The following is a 19172-nucleotide window of genomic DNA, read 5'->3' as shown; positions in this document are numbered from 1 at the left end:
ACACAATCATCTATATAGAAAATCCAAAAGAATTCACAATAAAACAAAAACAAAACTCCTGGAACTAATAATTTAGTAATAATTATAGCAAGGTTGTAGGATACAAGGTTAATATGCAAAAGTCAATCACTTTCCTATATACCAGCAATGAACAAGTGGAATTTGAAATTCAAAATATAATACCATTGACCTTAGCACCTCCCCAAAATGAAATATTTAGGTATAAATCTAACAAAATATGTAAAAGATCTATATGAAGAAGACACAAAACTCTGATGAAAGAAATCAAAGAAGAGCTTAAAAAAAAAGAACGATATTCCATGTTCATGGATAGAAAGATCCAATATTGTCAAAATCTCAGTTCTTCCCAACTTGATTTGTAGATTCAATGCAACCCCAATCAAAATCCCAGAAAAGTATTTTGTGGCTATCAACAGACTGATTCTAAAGTTCATATGGAGAGGCAAATGACCCAGAATAGCCAACACAATATTGAAAGGGAAGAACAAAGGTGGAGGACTGACACTACCTGACTTCAAGAAAGTATTGTAGCTTTAGTAAAGTTACAGTTGTCAAGGCAGCATGGTAGTGGTAAAAGAATAGAAATAGATCAGTGGAATGAATGGAGAACCTGGAAACAGATACATATAAATATGATCAACTGATCTTTGATAATACAATGGAGCAAAGATAGTCTTTTCAGCAAGATGGTGCTAGAACTACTAGACATCCACATGTAAAAAAAAAAATGAATCTAGACATAGACCTTATACACTTCATAAAAATTAACTCAAAATGGATCACAGATCTAAATGTAAAATTCAAAGCTATGAAACTCAGGTCTTCCTCGTTAGTATAGTGGTGAGTATCCCCGCCTGTCAAAGCTATGAAACTCGTAGAAAATAATGTAAGAGAAAACTTAGATGAGCTTGGGTATGGTGATGACTTTTTAGATACAACACCAAGGGCATACTCTATTAAATAAAGAATTTTTAATCCATTAAAATTAAAAATTTCTGCTCTGGAAAAGACAATGTTAATAGAGTGATAAAACAAGGCAAAGACTGGGAGAAAATGTTTGCAAAAGGCATATCTGATAAAGTACTGTTGTCTAAAATACACAAAGAACTCTTAAAATTCAACAATAAGAAAATAACCAACCCCATTAAAAAATGAGCTGAAGACCTTAATGTCTCACTAAAGAAGATATACAGATGGCAAATAAGCATATGAAAAGATGTCCCACATCATATGTCATCAATGAAATGTAAATTAAAACAATGGGATACCACTACATACGTATTAGAATGGCTAAAATCCAGAACGCTGACAATACCAAAAGTTGACAAGGATATAGAGCAGCAAGAACTCTTATTCATTGCAGGTGGGAATGTAAAATGGTATAGCCACTTTGCAAGACAGTTTGTCAGTTTCTTTTAAAACTAAACATACTTATTATGCAATCCCTCAATCTTGATCCTTGGTATTTACCCAAAGGAGTTAAAATCTTATATCCACACAAAATCTACACATGGATGTTTTAGCAGCTCTATTCATAATTGCCAAAATTTGGGAGTAATCAAGATGTCCTTTCATAGGTGAATGGATAAATAAACTGTAGTACATCAAGACAATGGAATATTATTCAGCACTATAAAGGAACGAGACATCAAGCTATGAAAAGACATGGAGGAACCTTAAATGCATATTACTAAGTGAAAGAAGCCAGTTTGAAAAGGCTACATACTGTGTGATTCCAACTATATGACACTCTGGAAACGGCAAAACTATGAAGACAGTAAAAAAAAAATCAATAGTTGTCAGGGATTGGGAGTTGGGACACGATGAATAGGTAGAGCACAGACAATATTTAGGGCAGTGATAATACTCTGTGTGATAGTATAATGATGGATATGTGTTATTATACATTTGTCCAAACCCACAGAAAGTACAACACTAAGAGTGAACCCTAAGGCAAACTATGAGGAAAAATTAGTTAAACACAAAGGAAGGCAGTAAGGGAGGAAATGAGGAACAACAACAAAAAAAACCTGTAACACCTACAGAAAACATACAACAAAATGGTAATAGTAAGTCCTGCCCTATCAGTAATGACTTTCAATATAAATGGGTAACCCTATACAGGCAAAAGACATAGATTAGTAGAATGATTTTAAAAACCAGGATCCATCTTTATGCTGTTTACAAAAGATGCACTTTATTTATATTATATATTTTTAAAAGATTTATTTATTTGAGAGAGAGAGTGTGAACAGGGTCAGGGGCAGAGGGAGAGGGAGAGAATCCTCAGGCAAACTTCCTGCTGAGCTTGGAGCCCAACACAGGGCTGGATCCCAAAACCCTGAGATCATAACCTGAGCTGAAATCATGAGTTGGACACAGCCAACTGAGCCATCCAGGTGCCCCTATTTTATATTATTTTTATTTAAAAATTTTTTATTTGAGGGTAGTTGACATACATGTTACATTAGTTTCAGGTTTCCAAATAGTGATTTGACAAGTTTCTACATTATGCTATGCTCACCACAAGTGCAGCTACCATCTGTCAGCATACCTTCTGTTAAAATATCATTGACTGGGGCGCCTGGGTGGCTCAGTTGGTTAAGCGACTGCCTTCGGCTCAGGTCATGATCCTGGAGTTCCAGGATTGAGTCCCACATCGGGCTACCTGCTCGGCGGGGAGTCTGCTTCTCCCTCTGACCCTCTCCCCTCTCATGCTCTCTATCTCTTTCTCTCTCTCAAATAAATAAATTAAATCTTAAAATATATATATAATTGACTGTATTCCTTATGCTGTACCTTTTATTCCCATGACTTACTCATTCCATAACTGGAAGCCTGTATCTCCCACTCCCCTTCACCCATTTTACCAATTCCCCCCATCACCTTCCCTCTGGCAACCATCAGTTTTCTGTATTTACAAGTCGGATTCTGCTTTTTGTTTATTTCTTTCTTTCTTTTAGATTCCACATATGAATGAAATAATATAGTATTTTTCTTTCTCAGTCTGACTTATTTTACTTAGTATAAAACCCTCTAGGTCCATCCATGCAAATGACTTGATCTCATCCTTTTTTATGGTTGTGTAATATTACAGTGTGTGTATGTACCACATCTTCCTTATCCTTTTGTCTATTGATGGACACTTAGGTCATGTCTGTATCTTGGCTATTTTAAATAATGCTGCAATAAACATTGGGGTGCATATATATTTTCAAATTAGTGTTTTTGTTTTCTTTGGGTAAATACCCAGTAGTGGAATTACTGTGTCATATGGTATTTTTATTTTTAACTTTTTGAGGAACTTCTATACTATTTTCCACAGTGGCTGCAACAATTTACATTCCCACCAACAGTGCATAAGGATTCCTTTTTCTCCACATCCTTGTCAACACTTGTTATTTCTTGTCTTTTTTATTTTAGCCATTCTGACAGATGTGAGGTAATAACTCATTGTGGTTTTGATTTGCATTTTCCCAACGATGAGTGATGTTGAGCAGTTTTTCATGTGACCATTGGACATCTGTATCAAAAGACTCACTTTAGATCTAAGGACATGCATAAGTTGAAAATGGAAGATGGAAAAGTTATTCTATGCAAATAGTAACCAAAAGAACAGAGGTGGCTACACTAATATCAGACAAATCAGACTTTAAATCAAAAGTGGTTATAAAGGACAAAGACATTATATAATGATAAAAGGATGAGTTCACCAAGAAGTTGTAGTAACTATAAACATGTGGGCATCAAACATCAGAGCTCCTAATAATATAAACCAAAGATTTGATATAATTCTAGGAGAAATAGATAGCTCTACAATAACAGGTGGAGTCTTAATTAGGATGAGATGAATTTTGGAGGAACACAAACATTCAATTCATAACAGTTGTTCAGGAATGATCAGGAATTTATAGAGACAGAGGTGACATTCACAGCTTATAGCTGAACCTCTGTAGGATACTGGTCCAGCAGCAGTAGACATGAATATTTTGACCCCTTTATAACCTTTCCTAGTCTAGTATAGTGATTACTTACCTGTGATGGACTCTCCTCTCAACTGTCTTTAGGTCATCTGTAGCAAAGCTGTGATCCCAATACACAGAAAAGGGAGAGAACTAATGGATTAGGGATACTTATACTAAAACAGACATCTTGTATATAAGAATTTTACCTCATTGAAAATAATGATAACTGGTAGGAAGAGGGTACAGTAATTTGGCCCACCTTGCTTAAGATCAATTGGCCAAAATTTGTGAATCTAATTCATGCTTGCAAGACAGAAAAACTACTAACATGGCATATTGCTGGATGTCTTTAGACCCCCAACTGAGAATTTTCCTGAAGGACTCCCCAATAAAAGGAGGAAATTAAGGTAAAAGTTGGAATTATTAAAAATAAAGTATAAGGCGTGCCTGGGTGGCTCAGTTGGTTAAGTGTCTGCCTTTGGCTCAGGTCATGATCTCGGGGTCCTGGGATCTAGCCCCTTGTCCAGCTCCCTGCTCAATGGGGAGCCTGCTTCTCCTTCCACTCCTCCCTCGTTGTTGTTTTTTTCTCTCTCTCAAATAAATAAAATCGCTTTAAAAATAAAATGAAATAAAAGTATAAGTAATATATAAAATTTGGTTCACTGAGAAGATCAAAAACATAGATAAGCTTCCCAGAGGGGCTTATTTAAGGAAAGGAGAAAGAAAATTATATAATATTAGGAATTAGAAAGGGGATATAAACACCGTTAAAGATGAGATTAAAACAATTAGAAGAGGGGGCGCCTGGGTGGCTCAGTCGGTTAAGCGACTGCTTTCGGCTCAGGTCATGATCCTGGAGTCCCGGGATCGAGTCCCACATCGGGCTCCCTGCTCTGTGGGGAGCCTGCTTCTCCCTCTCCCCCTCCCCCTGCTTGTGTTCCCTCTCTCGCTGTGTCTCTCTCTTTCAAATAAATAAATAAAATCTTAAAAAAAAAACAAACAATTAGAAGAGGATCATATAAAACTATGGCAAAAAAATAGAAAATTTCAAAAAAAATTGAAAATTTCAGGGCGCCTGACTGGCTCAGTCTATAGAGCATGCGACTTTTGATCTCGGGGTTGTAAGTTCAAGCCCCACATTGAGTGTAGAGATTACTTAAAAATTAAAAATAAATAAAATAAATAAATTGAGGGGCACCTGTCTGGCTCAGTTGGGGGAGTGTGCAACTCTTGATTTCCGGGTTGTAAGTTTGAGCCCCACACTGGGTATAGAGATTACTTTGAAAAAAGCGGAATCTTAGGGAAAAAATTGAAAACTTCACAGGAGTAAAAATTATTATAGTCTTAGCTCAAAATCTGTCCAAAAAAAAAAAAGACTTTACCCTGTACCCTTTCCATAACATCCAGTGGAATATACACAGCAAAGGATTTTGTTGGGTTTGCCTCACAGTACAGAATTTGATGTCTTCTGCTCAGGTTCTATACTCATGGCTCTTTTTTATTTTTTTTACAGGAAAAGATTTCTGCTTGGAAATTGAATGGCTACTGGGAAAATGAACATTAGTATTGATTTGAAAACTAACTCTGCTGAGCTGATTTTAGGTGTGGGAAGAGTCACTCTTGGGGAGAAGAATAGGAAAAAAATGAAAGATTGTCAACTTCGAAAAAAGCAGAATGAAAACATCTTACAAGCTATGATTGCTTTGCTGAATTCTGGAGGGGGAGTGATCAAGGCTGAAATTGAGAATGAAAACTATAGCTACCCAAAAGATGGAATAGGATTAGATTTGGAAAGTTCTGTTGGAAATATTCTTCCATCTGTTCATAAATACCTAGACTTTATGCAGCAAGGTGAATATTTTCTAATTTTTGTCAAATCATGGAGCTCAAAAACCTCTGGTTTACGGATTGCCACCTTGAAGTCGAATTTGTACAAAAGGGATGTAACATGTACAAATATCATGGATGCCACTGCTACAATGGAGTTCCTCACAGACAAGAACAAAACTAAGGGGAGATTGTATAGATCTAAATTGTCTCCAAAGCAGAATGCACAAGTAGAGAGTAACGTGAAGGCCTTGGCTGATGACTTTTTTAACAGGACACAACTTAGGTACAGAGAAAAACTCCCCTTTACTGAATCCACACATGTTGAAATGAAAGCCTTCTCAACAGACAAGTTGTTACAACGCATTAAAGAGATTCTCCCTCAATATATTTCTGCATTTTCAAATACTGATGGGGGATATTTGTTTATTGGTTTAAATGGGGATGAAGTAATTGGCTTTAAAAGAGAAGTGAGTGATCTTAACAAGTTAGTTTCAGAAATAGAAAAATCCATTAGAAAGTTGCCTGTCTATCACTTCTGTAAGGAGAAGAAAGAGATAAACTATGTATGCAAATTCCTTGAAGTATATGATGAAGGGCATCTTTGTGGATATGTCTGTGCCCTCAAAATAGAGCCATTCTGCTGTGCAGTGTTTGCTAAAGAGCCAGAATCTTGGCATGTGAAAGACAACAATGTGCGACAATTTACTATGAAGGAATGGATTTCCAACATGTTGCCTGCAAACCCAAGTGAGGAAGGGAGATTAGGAAGGAGGCTCCATAGGGCTAAGATGGCAGGTAGGTTTTCATTTGGGATTTGGGGTGACATCATAGGCTTCACATTTCAACACCTAATTTACTAATGTCTGGTGGATACGATCAATCATTCACTCTCTTATTTTCCTCTACCCACTTAGAAGATAGCTCTTCCATACAGAAGCCGCGTTACCTTCTGTCAATAGCACAAGCTGGTACAAAGATCCAATTAACCCTATTTTTCTTCCCTACCATCTCTTTACTCACTTCCAGTGAAAAAGCCTGTTGAATCCTTTTTCTTTCTGAGCTCAGTTTCAGTAACTGACCATTTCTTTCTGTCAGGACCACTTGCCTCTTTTATTTACCTTTCCTTCATCTGTCTTTACACCTTTCTATTTATTTCCCTTAAAACCTCTTCCCTCTTCCTCTTTTTTTTTTTTAAGATTTTATTTATTTATTTGAGAGAGAGACAGAGGGAGTGAGAGAGAGAACACGAGTGGTGTGAGGGGCAGAGGGAGAAGCAGACTCCCTGCTGAGCAGGGAGCCCGACGCGGGCTGTAAACTGAAGGCAGACACTTAACTGACAGAGCCACCCAGGCACCCCCTAACCTCTTCCTCTTCTGTCTTTCCATCTGGGGGCCAAAATGTAACCCTAAGTTGGAGTGATTAAGAAAAAGAATAATGCTGGTATTTTATCTGATTTTGGAAAAGGGAAGCCTCAAATAAAGTTAGACTGCACTGGCAACTTTAAAATCTCTGAAAATGCAAGGTTCTTTCTTAGAATCTGCAAAACTCAGCAGTCCTTCACTAGCTATCTCATCTTCAAATTTTAATTGCCTTTAAAGTGAACCCAAGAACATGGCAATGTATTCGATGACTCTTAATGCGTTTTTTTATTAATTTTCATTCCAGCTACAGTGTGTTCCAGCAGCATCAAGGATTAAAATGTATTAAAATTGCAATTTGTGGGGTGCCTGGGTGGCTCAGTCAGTTAAGCATCCAACTCTTGATTTCAGCTTAGGTCATAATCTTGGAGTCATGAGATGGACCCCCGCCTCCAGCTTGCTGGGTGTGGAGCCTGCTAAGATTCTTGCTCTCTCTCTTGCCCTCTCCCACTGCCCTTCCCCTGTGCTCTCTCTCCCTCTCTCAAAAAAAAAAAAAAAAGATGTTGAAAAAAGGCATTAAAATTGCAATTTGTGGGGCACCTGCCTGGCTCAGTTGGTAGAGCATTTGACTTTTTTTTTTTTAAGATTTTATTATTTATTTATTTAGAGAGCAGGGGAGGGGCAGAGGGAGAGAGAAAGAGAATCTCAAACAGGCTCCACACCCAGCATGGAGCCTGATGTGGGACTGGATCCCACAACCCTGAGATCATGACCTGAGCCAAAATCAAGGGTCGGATGCTTAACCAACTGAACCACCCAGGCACCCGAGAGCTTGTGACTCTTGATCATGGGGTTGTGAGTTTGAGCCCCATGTTGGATGTACACATTACTTGAAAATAAAATCCTAGGGGTGCCTGGGTGGCTCAGTCGGTTAGGCTACCACCTCTTGACTTCAGCTCAGGTCATGATCTCAGGGTCCTGTGATCCAGTCCCACATCAGGCCCTGTGCTGGGCGTGGAGACTGTTTGGGATTCTCACTCTCTCTCTCTCCCCCTGCCCCTCCTCAGCTCTCTCTCTCTCAAAAAAAAAAAAAAACTTAAATAAAATATAAAATTGCAATTTGTGTCTGACCTAGGAATCTAACCACAATATCTAACAATATTTCTATTGGGAAAAAGGGGTTAAATCTAAGCAGACTTTTGATATGCTATGCATTAGTTAGATGGGGGGAGGGTCTCTCATGGCAAATTAAGAATGTGGTTTTTTGTTTGTTTGTTTGTTTTAAGATTTTCCTGGGACAGAAAAGATCATCTTCCAACAACAAATATCATCGCCATTATACTGTAGTAAATCTGTTTAGAATTTGGAAAATGAGCAGCTGAGATATCACTTTCCAGGTAGTTTAATTCTGACTTCTTTGTTTGTTTTTCATTTTTTTAACTTAAATTCAATTAACTAACATATAATGTATTATTGGTTTCTGAGGTAGAGGTCAGTGATTCATCAGTCCTTTTTTTTTTTTTTAACATTTTATTTATTTGACAGAGAGAGACACAGTGAGAGAGGGAACACAAGCAGGGGGAGTGGGAGAGGGAGAAGCAAGCTTCCCGCCAAGCAGGGAGCCCGATGCGGGGCTCGATCCCAGGACCCTGGGATCATGACCTGAGCCAAAGGCAGATGCTTAATGACTGAGCCACCCAGGCACCCCTCATCAGTCTTATATAATACCCAGTGCTCATTACATCACGTGCCCTCTATAATATCTATCACCCTGTTACCCCATCCCCCCACCTCCCTCCCCTCCAAAAGCCCTCAGTTTGTTTCCTCTGGTTAAGAGTCTCTTATGGTTTGTCTCCCTCTCTGATTTCGTCTTGTTTTATTTTGTCCTCTTTTCCCCTATGATCCTCTGTTTTGTTTCTTAAATTCCACATATCAGTGAGATCATATGATAATTGTCTTTCTCTGATTGATTTATTTCGCTTAGCATAATACCCTCTAGTTCCATCCAAATCATTGCAAATGGCAAGATTTCATTTCTTTTTTTAAATTTTATTATGTTATGTTAATCACCATACATTACATCATTAGTTTTTGATGTAGTGTTCCATGATTCATTGTTTGCATATAACACCCAGTGCTCCATTCAATATGTGCCCTCTTTAATACCCATCACCAGGCTAACCCATCCTCCCACCCCCCTCCCCTCTAGAACCCTCAGTTTGTTTCTCAGAGTCCATAGTCTCTCATGGTTCGTCTCCCCCTATTTCCCCCCTTTAATTTTTCCCCTCCTGCTATCTTCTTCTTCTTTTTTTTTTTTTTTAACATATAATGTATTATTTGTTTCAGAGGTACAGGTCTGTGATTCAACAGTCTTACACAATTCACAGTGCTCACCATAGCACATACCCTCCCCAATGTCTATCACCCAGTCACCCCATCCCTCCCACCCCCCACCACTCCAGCAACCCTCTGATTGACTTATTTCGCTCAGCATAATACCTTCTAGTTCCATCCACATCGTTGCAAATGGCAAGATTTCATTCCTTTTAATGGCTGCATAATATTCCATTGTATATATATATCTCACATCTTTATCCATTCATCTGTTGATGGACATCTTGGCTCTTTCCATAGTTTGGCTATTGTGGACATTGCTGCTATAAACATCGGGGTACACATACCCCTTCGGATCCCTACATTTGTATCTTTTTTTTTTAAAGATTTTTATTATTTATTTTTTAGAGAGCGAGCGAGAGAGAAACAGCATGAGAGGGGAGAGGGTCAGAGGGAGAAGCAGGCTCCCTGCTGAGCCGGGAGCCCGATGTGGGACTCGATCCCAGGACTCTGGGATCATGACCTGAGCTGAAGACAGACACTTAACCATCTGAGCCACCCAGGCGCCCCCTACATTTGTATCTTTGTGGTAAATACCCAGTAGTGCAATTGCTGGATCATATGGTAGCTCTATTTTCAACTTTTTGAGGCACCTCCATACTGTTTTCCAGAGTAGTTGCACCAGCTTGCATTCCCACCAACAGTGTAGGAGGGTTCCCCTTTCTCCGCATCTTCACCAACATCTGTCGTTTCCTGACTTGTTAACTTTACCCATTCTGATTGGTGTGAGGTGGTATCTCATTGAGGTTTTGATTTGGATTTCCCTAATGCTCAGTGATGTGGAACACTTTTTCATGTGTCTGTTGACCATTTGGATGTCTTCTTTGCAGAAATGTCTGTTCATGTCTTCTGCCCATTTCTTGATTGGATTCTTTGTTCTTTGGGTCTTGAGTTTGATAAGTTCTTTATAGATTTTGGATACTAGCCCTTTATCTTTTGGGAGATTTTTGATGACTGCTTCAATTTCCTTGTTGGTTATGGGTCTGTTCAGGTTTTGTATTTCTTCCTGTTTCAGTTTTGGTAGTTTAGACATCTCTAGGAATGCATCCATTTCTTTCCGATTGCCTAATTTTTGGCATATAGTTGCTCATAATATGTTCTTATAGTTGTTTGCATTTCTTTGGTGTTGGTTTTGAGCTCTCCTCTTTCATTCATGATTTTATTTATCTGGGTCCTTTCTCTCTCTCCCTCTCTCTCTCTCTTCTTCTTCTTTTTTTTTTTTTAAATAAGTCTGGCCAGGGGTTTATCAATCTTATTAATTCTTTCAAAGAAACAGCTCCTAGTTTTGTTGATCTGCTTTACTGTCCTTTTGTTTCTATTTCATTGATTTCTGCTCTAATCTTTATAATTTCTCTTCTCCTGCTGTGTTTAGACTTTATTTGCTGTTCTTTCTCCAGCTCCTTTAGGTATAAGGTTAGGTTTTATATTTGAGACCTTTCTTGTTTCTTGAGAAAGGCCTGTATCATTATATACTTCCCTCTTAGGACTGCCTTTGCTGTATCCCAAAGGTTTTGAACAGTTGTATTTTCATTTTCATTTGTTTCCATGAATTTTTTAATTCTTCTTTAATTTCCTGGTTGACCCATTCATTCTTTAGTAGGATGCTTTTTAGCCTCCATGTATTTGAGTTCCTTCCAAATTTCCTCTTGTGATTGAGTTCTAGTTTCAAAGCATTGTGGTCCGAAAATATGCAGGGAATGATCGCAATCTTTGGTACCTGTTGAGACCTGATGTATGATTCAGGATGTGAGCTATTCTAGGGAATGTTCTATGTGCACTAGAGAAGAATGTGTATTCTGTTGCTTTGGGATGGAATGTTCTGAATATATCTGTGAAGTCCATCTGGTCCAGTGTGTCTTTCAAATCTCTTAATTCTTTGTTGATCTTTTGCTTAGATGATCTGTCCATTGCAGTGAGGGGGGGTTGTTAAATACCCCTACTATTATTGTATTATTATTGATGTGTTTCTTTAATTTTGTTATTAATCGGCTTATATAATTGGCTGCTCACATGTTAGGGGCATAAATATTTACAACTGTTAGATTTTCTTGGATAGACCCTTTAATTATGATATAGTTTCCTTCCTCATCTCTTATTACAGTCTTTGGTTTAAAATCTGATTTGTCCGATATAAGGATTGCCACCCCAGCTTTTTTTATGTCCATTAGCATGGCAAATGGTTTTCCACCCCCTCACTTTAAATCTGGAGGTGTCTTTGGGTTTAAAATGAATCTCTGGCAGACAGCATATTGATGGGTCGTGCTTTTTTATCCAATCTGATGCCCTGTGTGTTTTGATTGAGGCATTTAGCCCATTTACATTCAGAGTAACTATTGAAAGATATGAATTTAGTGTCATTGTATTACCTGTAAAGTCCCTGTTTCTGTATATTGTCTCTGTTCCTTTCTGGTCCATGTTACTTTTGGGCTCTCTCTTTACTTAGAGAATCCCTTTTAATATTTCTTGTAGGGCTGGTTTGGTGATCACAAATTCTTTTAGTTTCTGTTTGTCCTGGAAGCTTTTTATCACTATTTCTATTTTGAATGACATCCTAGCTGGATAAAGTATTCTTGACTGCATGTTTTTCTCATTTAACACCCTGAATATATCATGCCAGTCCTTTCTGGCCTGCCAGGCCTCTGTGGATAGGTCTGCTGCCAATCTAATGTTTCTACCATTGTAGGTTACAGACCTCTTGTCCCCAGCTGCTTTCAGGATTTTCTCTTGGTCTCTGAGATTTGCAAGTTTCACTATTGTATGTCAGGTGTTGACCTATTTTTATTGATTTTGAAGGGGGCTCTCTGTGCCTCCTGGACTTGGATGCCTGTTTCCTTCCCCAAATTAGGGAAGTTCTCCACTATAATTTGTTCCAATATACCTTCTGCCCCCCCTTTCCTCTTCTTCTGCAACCCCAATTATTCTAATAATGTTTCACTTTATGGTATCACTTATCTCTCGAATTCACCCCTCATGATCCAGTAATTGTTTATCTCTCCTTTTCTCATGTTCTTTACTCTCCATCATCAGTCTTCTATATCACTAATTCTCTCTTCTGCCTCAGTTATCCTAGCACTTAGAGCCTCCATTTTTTATTGCATCTCATTAATAGAGTTTTTTATTTCAACTTGATTCAATTTTAGTTATTTTATTTCTCCAGAAAGGGATTCTCTTGTGTCTTCTATGCTTTTTTTCAAGCCCAGCTAGCATCTTTATAATTGTTATTCTGAACTCTAGTTCCAACATTTTACTTATGTCCATACTGACTAGGTTCCTGGTAGTCAGTACTGCCTCTTGTTCTCTTTTTTGAGGTGAGTTTTTCTGTCTTGTCATTCTGTCCAGAGAAGAATAATGACCAAGAGAACAAAATGCAAAAATGGCAACCACGACTCCAGAGAAATATACACTAAGCAAACCAGAAGAGACCCAAAACCAATATATATATATATATATATATATATTTTTTTTTTTTTAAGAAAAGAAAAAAAGGCAATATAATCAGACAGGTGGACAGAATAGAGCAATACGCTGGATCCTATATTTTGGTCCATTTGTTAGAAAACTTAGATCCCAAAATTGTAAAGAAAGAAAAACCTATATATGTACAAAGATAAAATTAAATACAATGAAAGGATAGACTGTAACTGTAAAAATGAAAATTAAAAGACAAGAAAAAACAAAAGAGAAAAAACAACAACAACAGAAAAAGAAGGGATATAAACAGACAGGGGAACAGAACTGCAATACACTATATCTTGAGTGTATCTTGGTCAGTTTGTTAGAAGAAACTACATCTCAAAATTGCAAAGAAAGAAAAACTTATATATATACAAAAAAAATTAAATACTGAAGGGGTAGAATGCAACTGTAAAAATGAAAATTAAAAAATATTTTTAAAACGAGTTGATAAAATAAGAAATTGATTGAAAAAGGAAAAAGAAAAGAAAATTAAAATTGAAAGACTAAAGAATCATGGAGGAAAAAACATGAATTCTATATGCTATATTCCCCCAGTGCTGGAGTTTTGCAGTTCTCATTGATTGGTAAATTGGTCTTGGCTGGATGTTCTTGCTGATCTTCTGGGGGAGGGGCTTGTTGCTTTGATTCTCAAGTGTTTTTTCCCCAGTTGGAATTGTATTGCACTTTCCAGGGGGGCCAAGCTAAGTAAGCGGCTCCAGTTTGCTCTATTTGGTTTTTATTCCCTGAAGCTTTCCACCTGTCTTTAGAGGATGAGAATGAAAATGGTGGTCTCCCAATCTCCAGCCCCAGAGCCAAGAGCTTGGGACCCCACTCCTCAGTGCACCCTCAGGGAAAAACAGTCAATCACTCCTGTCTCCTTGGTCTCAGTCTGTACTCCATGCTCATGTGGCCTGTGACCGAGCATTTCTATCTCAGGCACAAGACCCTGCTTTGAGTCTCCAAACCCTGAAGACTCCTGTGGTGCACTTCTGAGCCTCTCCTCCTGGGGGAGGAAGGCGGGGGTCTTGCTGGGCCCCTGCTCAGAGGTGGTAAACTGTTTATGGCAACCCTGAGCTGAAAGCCCACTCCTTGGCCCACTGTTTGCAGCTGGCTTCCCTGCTCCAATGCTTGGGAACTCTGCTGCACTCAGTCCCCCCTGGTCTTCCTGTCACCCCAAGGATCCTGAGACCACACTGTCCCACCTAGGAGTCCACCCACTTTGCCACCTGGGTGCCTTTCAGGCCAGGACATTCCTCACTGGAGCAGACTTCTGAAAGTTCTGATTTTGTGCTCTGCTGCTATATCACTTTCTGGTAGCTGGCTGATGAATGCTCCCTCCCCCACAGTTCATCTTCCCATATATCACCTTGAATTCACTTCTCCACACCTCCTACCTTGCAGAAAGTGGTCACTTTTATATTTGTAGAGTTGCAGCTATTCTTTTCTTATATCTCTGGTCAAGTTCGCAGGTGTTCAGAATGATTTGATACCTATGTAGCTGAATTCCTGGGACCAGACGAAACTAAGGTCTCCTAATCCTCTGCCATCTTGATTGTATCCTAATTCTGGCTTCTTTGGACTTGTTGGTGTGAGTATGTTCCAACCTCCTTTTCTTCATATCAGCGCCATCTTGAAATTTGTCATCAGAGCTCATGTGGGTGTTAACAGGCATACTTTGGTATTCTTAGTCATTGAATATATCAGATTCTAATTCTTTAGATTTTGATTAGACTTTTCTTGGTGTAATATGAACTGCTTTAATTGAAAGTAAGAGTAACAGTTTAGTTTAAACAAAAAGAGAAGTGGATCACGTCACTGGGATGTCTAGATTGAGACCCAGCCTCATGCACAGCTGAATTCAGTTACTGGAGAAATGCCACCAATACTCAGCATCTCTAATTTATCTGTTTTTGTTATTGTTTGGGGGCAACATGTTGTTTTCTGCTATTTGAACAGTATAACCTTGAATATTCATTTTCAGTCTTCTGGTGCATATTTGCAAGAGAGTCTCTTGGGTGCACAACTAGGAGTAGAATTGCTGAGTCAGGAGGTATGTGAGTTGCAAGTACTAAGATAATGTCAGATTATTTTTCAGTGTAAATGAGTCACTTCAGTCCTATCAACGGTATATTAGAAATGCCTCTATCTTCTCCAATTGTCAAATCTCACCTTTCTTCTTTTCACCATCCTTCATCTTCCCACTCAAGTAGGTACAGAATGGTATCTCTCTGTGGTAGGTATTTCCCTGGTTATTAACTTGGTAAAGCATCTCTTCTTATACTTATTACCCATAAGTAAGTCTTCTAAGAAATGCCCATTCTGTCTTTTGCCCATTTTTCTATTTGTCTTTTTCTTATGATTTGTCAATGCAACTTACAGATTCTAGAATCCAAATCCTCTTTTGGTCCCTGAATAGTTCCACTTTCACCCATTGATCTGCCAGGCCACCACCAACATATTATTAAATATATCTATATATAACTCTAATTTCTAGAATCTCTTAACGTACCCTCAATTTACTGGTCCTTAAATACACTGTACTGTCTTAATATTGTAATTTCATACTAAATAATCAGTATCCGACAGGATAAACTTTCTTTCATTCTTTTTCTTTGAGAGTGTCTTGGTAATTTTGGTCATTTACTCTCTCCTAGAGATTTTAGAATCTAATTAACTGCACAAAAAAAACCCTTGCAGGATTTTGATTGCAGTTACATAGATCTATAGATAGTTTGGGAAAGAAATGACATATTTATATCAGTCCATCTTTGTCCTCTTTAACATAGGAAGTCTCTCCATTTATTTAGAACTTCTTTAATGTCTTTATTTTTAAAAAAGATTTATTTATTTATTTGAGAGAGAGAACACAAGCAGGGAGGAAGGGCAGAGGGAGACGGAGAAGCAGATCCCCCACTGAGCAGGGAGCCTGATGCAAGGCTCGATTCCAGGACCCTGAGATCATGACCTGAGCTGAAGGCAGACACTTAACTGACTGAGCCACCCAGGTGCCCTTCTTTAATGTCTTTAAAGTCTTATAAATTTCTCTGTACAAGTTTTGTCAGTCATTTGTTACCTTTATTACTAGCTTCTTCTACTTTTTTTGTTGTTGTGAATGATGTTTTTCTTTAAAAGTTTCAATTTATCATTGTTGCTGGTGTGTAGAAATGCAACTGATTTTACAAGTTGATTTTATATTTGGCCACCTTGCTAAACTTTCTCTTTATTTTCAATGATTTGTCCCTAGATTCTTTTTATGTTCTTTATAAACAGTATACTGATTTTAAAATGTTGTTTCCTTATGATTTTAGTTTTTCCTAATATTTTGCTTTTAATTTTTTTCTTGTCTTAATGAACCCATGAGGACTTTGGGTATAATTCTAAATGGAAATGGTCTTACTTCAGATCTTTTTTTTTTTCTTTTTAAAGATTTTTATTTATTTATTTGTCAGAGAGAGAGATAGAGAGCAAGAGAGAGGGAGAGCATGAGCAGGGGCAAGGGCAGAAGGAGAAGCAAGCTCCCTGCCAAGCAAGGAGCCTGATGCAGGACTTGTTCCCAGGACCCTGGGATCATGACCTGAGCCAAAGGCAGACACTTAACCAACTGAGCCACCCAGGCATCCCTTACTTCAGATCTTAAAGAGAATGTTTCTGTGATTTTCTCATTTAAATTGAGGTTTGCATTAGGTATTTTTTAATATACCATTTATTAGGTTAAGGAAGTTCCATGATATTCCTAGTTTAGTAAATGATTTTTCTTTTTATCATGAATAAATATTGAATTTTATCAAACACATCTTCTGTTTCTGTTGTCACAAATGTTTATCCTTTTCATTTGTTAATTAACAAATGACATGTTAATATTTTATATTAAACAATTTTTGCATTCCTGGAACAGATCCAGTTGGATATTGGAGTATTAATCTCCTTAATACACTTTTATTCAGTTTGCTAATTTTTTATTCAGAATTTTTGCATCTAAATTCATGCATTGTAGGCTCTAATAATAGTCCTCTCTCTTTCTTTATTTAGTGTTTGAATCAAAATAACAGTGAAAGCAGAATGAGTTGGGTATATTTCCTCTTTTTCTATCCTTCAGAAAAATTTATATAAAATTGGAATATGTTGTTTGAGATTTTGGTAGAACTTACCTGTAAAAGTATCTGAGCCCTTTGTGAGAAGATTTGTAACTACTATTTCTAATTCTTTAATAATTAAAGGACTACTCAGGCTTTTTGTTTCCTCGAATTGATTTTGGTAAATTATATTTTTAAGGAATTATAATTTCAGTAGCTGGTATTTCCATATCGGTCTGATCAGTCTGACATCTCATCTTTTATATCCTTATTTCAGGCTTTTTCCCTAAGAGAATATAAAATTTACTTATTTTGTGAAATAAGCACTTTTAAAACAGTTTGCTTTTCTTAGGTATCTTATATGTTAATCTTCTGTCTTGTATTTCACTCTAAAATATTTTCACTAACTTCTTTATGAGAAAATGTGGTATTTAGGACCTATTAAAATAATATTACATCAAAGGGATTCAGAGTGTCCCAACCTAGCCCAAACTTAGGGAGGGAGCTCCCCTTCCTTAGAAATTCCTGAGTGACCTATAAACACAATAGACAATGACACCCATAGTGACCTGGCCTGGAACACATAACTTAGACTATAAGTCTACATGGAGACTTTCCCTTGACCCAAGCCAAATTATGAGAAGTTTCTAAAACCTGAGTGTTCACTTGAGTTGCTGAATATTTATTGTTGAGATTTATTTCTAGCAATTCCAGTCTTGTTGCTTTTGGAATGAAGTTGTTCTATCATTATGTATTCTATGAATTGCTGTTATATAGGAAAATACTACAGTTACTATATTTACTATATCAACCCACTATCTTAGTAATTGGAATAGCTTTTCAGTTATTTCTCCTGGTTTTTTAGATACACCATAATAAAGTTAATTTGGTTCATTTTTTTTTTTTAAGATTTTATTTATTTATTTGACAGGACACTGGGATCATGACCTGAACCGAAGGCAGACTCTTAACAACTGAGCCACCCAGGCGCCCCAGTTTGGTTCATTCTTTTCCAGTATTTGTTATTTCTTTTCTTTCAACCAGTGCTTTTCTAAGATTGTGAAATATGGCTACAGAAATGCACATGAAACTAAATGAACAATATAATGAAACAGTTGTGTATAAATAGCTGTATATCTATCACCCAAATCAGAAAATAAATCATTAGTAGCACCCTAAAAATCTCCTGTGTTCTTTCCTGGTCACATCCCCACCCTGGGTTACCTCCATACTAATTTTATGCTAGTCACATTTTCACCATTCTTTATAATTTTATCTTCTATGTGCTCATCCCTAAAAATATAGCTTTGTTTTGCTTATTTTTGAACTTATTAAAATGGAACCACACTGTATATATTATTTTTGTGGTGCTTCTTCATTCAAGATTATATTTGTTAGATGTTGTGTATAGTTCATTAATCTTCCTTGCAATAAAATATTCCTATGTGAACATACAACTATTTATTTATAAATTCTACTGCTGTGTTGATTTGAGTCCTAGCCAGTTTGATCTGTTATAAGAATGCTGCTTCAGACACCCTGTGGGCATTTGCATCTATTTCCTGAGCACAAGTGGAATTGTTGGGTCATAGGGTATTTGTTTTTTTTTTTTTTTTAAGATTTTATTTATTTATTTGACAGAGAGAGACACAGCGAGAGAGGGAACACAAGCAGGGGGAGTGGGAGAGGGAGAAGCAGGCTTCCCGTGGAGCAGGGAGCCCGATGCGGGGCTCGATCCCAGGACCCTGGGATCATGACCTGAGCCGAAGGCAGACGCTTAACGACTGAGCCACCCAGGCGCCCCTATTTGTATTTTTTTTAAAAGATTTTATTTATTTACTTGACAGAGAGAGAGAGCACAAGTAGGCAGAGCGGTAGGCAGAGGCACAGGGAGAAGCAGGCTCCCCACTGAGCAGGGAGCCCGATGTGGGGCTCTATCCCAGGACCCTGGGATCATGACCTGAGCCAAAAGCAAATGCTTAACTGACTGAGCCACCCAGGCACCCCAAGGTATTTATATTTTTAACTTTAGTTGATAATGCCAAAATGTTTCCCAATTTACATGCTTACCCAAC

At 37.7% G+C, this 19172-nt stretch overlaps 1 protein-coding gene across 1 annotated transcript in view; it reads left to right on the top strand.

The window, feature by feature from the left end:
- The window catches only part of SLFN12 (schlafen family member 12), a 30632-nt gene extending 12272 nt beyond the window's left edge, over positions 1 to 18360 (top strand). Inside the window, exons 2-4 of the mRNA XM_035026586.1 lie at positions 5500 to 6611; positions 8461 to 8571; positions 18029 to 18360. Coding sequence (XP_034882477.1) covers positions 5525 to 6611; positions 8461 to 8534 — 1161 coding nt within the window. The 5' untranslated portion in view covers positions 5500 to 5524 and the 3' untranslated portion in view covers positions 8535 to 8571; positions 18029 to 18360. The remainder of the gene's footprint in view (positions 1 to 5499; positions 6612 to 8460; positions 8572 to 18028) is intronic.
- Positions 18361 to 19172: the final 812 nt, after the last annotated feature.

This window comes from Mirounga leonina, unplaced genomic scaffold (genome assembly GCF_011800145.1).
Source record: "Mirounga leonina isolate KUSES-001 unplaced genomic scaffold, KU_Mleo_1.0 Mir_200, whole genome shotgun sequence".
NCBI classification, from domain to species: domain Eukaryota; kingdom Metazoa; phylum Chordata; class Mammalia; order Carnivora; family Phocidae; genus Mirounga; species Mirounga leonina.
Note: the sequence above shows the minus strand (reverse complement) of the source record. Positions and strands in the feature narration are given on the sequence as shown.